Here is a 2,860-nt window from a genome sequence, read left to right as displayed (position 1 = left end):
GAGAAGCCCTCTGCCCTCCATTGCCATCTTCCAAACCCTAGCCTCTTGCAGCCATCTCCATACCTTGAAAAGCAGAGAATCCTGTTATCCTCCATAGCCATGGCTTCCCCCTACTTCGCCCCCCTCTCAAATGTAAACCCTCGCTCTTTGGCGTTCCAAAATGGGCTTCCTCCTTCAGTAGACCATCTGCTGCAGCAGATTTCCGTGTGCTTCGTGGCTCTTCTGGGCTCTCCCTCAACCAATGGCGATCATCATCATCGTCTTCGTGATCGGCACCATCGAACTGTCACAGCCCTAAGAACTCCGAAGTTCTCTGCGTTAGGCTTTGCATCCCTGCTCCTGGGCATCTCATCCACCTTGATGCTCTTCGGCTCCTTTGCTTTCATGGTGGGATTCATGCTCATGCCCCTCATCCTGCCGGCGACGCTGGTGGTCTGCATCGGGGCCCTGCTCGCCAATTTCAAAGCGCCTCTAATATGTCTGCGCCCTCCATCTTCATCGTCTTTGTCCTCAGGAAGCTCCATCTTGCAGGCAAAACTAGGGTTTTGATGCTGTACAGAGATTTCCTGCATCAGGAAACGAGGGTTTTGATGCTGTACAGAGACTTCCTGCATCAAAAGTTTCCTATCAGGCATCAGGGTTTGGGAAGATACCCTGCATCAACACTTGATGTACGAGGAAATTGGAGTTTGGAAGGTACCCTGCATTACAAAAAGTTAGAATTTGGAAAGAAAGGCTCAGAAGTTCAGCCACCAACATAAGGCATCCTTGATGGAGCACACTATTCCCTTCAATACCGGAGGTACTACAGAAGCCCTTTTCTTTAACTTCATTTACTGTTTTTGCAGCAAGTAAAGCTGCTTGGACAGATTATACCGTGTTTTTCTTCATACAGTTAGTTCGATTGTTGCCAGAGATCTTGTCTTGACATGTTATGGAGGCACATCTCTTGGCTCTTAGAGATGGCTGTACATCTTAACAAGATCACAAATCTATGTGTTTTGTGTTTTCAAGATTTTAAGGACATGTAAAGTTGTAACAAGGGATAGCTTCATTTCGATTTAATACATGCCACTAGATAGTTTTGAACTCGTCAAACCATCTCTGGGTCATCCGATTTTAGGTTGGGAACACGTCCAGCCCTGCCTTCCACTTTCGAGCCCTGTTTCTGACTGTTCACATGGTAGAAAATGTATTTAAATGCCACCAGCCTTTGTGCGGGATCGCGCCCGCCTGTAGTCAGAGTGTAGTTGTTTGGAAGTATGGTGATTATTGGTCCCACTACATGTGTCAGGCATCTCCTGACATCTTCTTCTTGCAGTGGATGGGGTTTTTTTAGCTATATATGCTACGTGTATTGAGGCTTGAGGTTGTAAGGATGAAAGCTTGTTATAAGCAGATTGTTATAAGTTGCCAATGATGGCAAGGGGATCAGGGTTCAAAGTTTGTGACGAGAGCAAGGGGATCAGGGTTCAAAGTTTGTGACAAGCAAAGGAATGAAGGCAAGGCTGCCATCCACCCCCATTTCAGGGGAATGGCAAAGGAATGAAGGCAAGGCTGCCATCCACCCCCATTTCAGGGCAACTGACAAATGAGCAAAGCAGGAATGCCTTTTCCCAGAGTTTGCAGCAAAATCCTTTTGTGGTTTCATTGCAGTAAATGGGTTGATTGGACAATGAGGATGCTGACCGTGACAAGATGGAAAGGTGACGAAAAGCGGTAGGGTTTTGAACATGGAATGGCTGGTCCCACAACAGTTTTGTGTGATATATTCTAGATAGATCCAGAGATGGCCGTATATATTTGGTTGAGCATCATGCCGTGATTGATTCGAATGAAGTGCTTTATTGCAGCTCTGATTGCTAGGCAAATTGATTGAAATCAATGTTAAGATTTTGATGGTTCTCTTAATTGAAATTGGTCTATGACTGGGACCAGCATTACCATCCCTTTTGTGCACAAACATTTTTGAAAGTCCATTGCATCTGACAAACCACAAGGAATTCTATTCTGATATATCCTCACATGAGCAGCATCGTCCACAATATAGCTTGGTGCCTAAAACAACAAGATTTACTGTTTGTTGTGAAAAAGTGCTTGCCTGCATTAGATGAATCCAAGAGTTAATCAAAACACAATTCTACCAAATACAGATTTTCTGGATTTTTAAATTAGGCATTCTGGTCTAAACCAAAAGTAGAGCTGCTGCAAGAGGGAATTTTAGACATAATGGCATAGGGCAAATACAGAGGAAGAGAGAAGACAATGGGAGGTGAGTAAACTGGCCAACAAATGAGCTCGGTCAGGAGCTGCTGGACTCTGCGGTTGACACCATAATCTAAGCTTAGAATGTGTGAACATAAGCTTCTAACATGATTCTCACACATTAGCTTCTAACATGATTCGTATGGTGCTAAAGGCATTTAGAAAAACAGTAGTGTCCCATGCAGAGAGTTTCATTTTTCATCTTTGTAACTGGAAATGTAGGAGTGAGCAAGTTCATAAGAGTTGGTAGTGTAGAGGGACCATATTAGTGACACCTAAAAAAATCTCATTGCAAGACAAAAAGAGGCCTCCTACTTTTTTATGGGGGTTCTGTGCTCTACTTCATTAATAAATGAATTTACTTGCTATCAAAGCTTTATCCCCTATAAATAATGAAATCGTATACTAGGTATCACTTCTCATGGGTTTTAAGGACTTTTGGGTTTTCATTGCAAGTCTTCAGAATGGAAAACTAAAATTGAAGTACCTAAAAGTAACTTTTGAGATTGCATTCTCATTTTCATATGTCTAAATTAAATATAGTAAAAGAAAACCAGCTTCGATTTTTTTGGGAACAATAACAATTATTTATTTA

The 2,860-nt window shown here is 42.7% G+C and overlaps 1 protein-coding gene across 1 annotated transcript in view; it reads left to right on the top strand.

Annotated features, from left to right (window-relative positions):
- LOC147614173 (uncharacterized) overlaps window positions 1-1,039 on the top strand; it is a 1,090-nt gene extending 51 nt beyond the window's left edge. The window contains exon 1 of the mRNA XM_086780710.1: window positions 1-1,039. This exon is cut by the window's left edge and continues 51 nt beyond it. Coding sequence (XP_086636836.1) covers window positions 100-549 — 450 coding nt within the window. The 5' untranslated portion in view covers window positions 1-99 and the 3' untranslated portion in view covers window positions 550-1,039.
- Window positions 1,040-2,860: the final 1,821 nt, after the last annotated feature.

Source organism: Cibotium barometz, chromosome 42 (genome assembly GCF_041138505.1).
Source record: "Cibotium barometz isolate CiBa-2024 chromosome 42, ASM4113850v1, whole genome shotgun sequence".
Classification (NCBI taxonomy): domain Eukaryota; kingdom Viridiplantae; phylum Streptophyta; class Polypodiopsida; order Cyatheales; family Cibotiaceae; genus Cibotium; species Cibotium barometz.
This window is presented reverse-complemented; position numbering and strand designations above follow the sequence as displayed.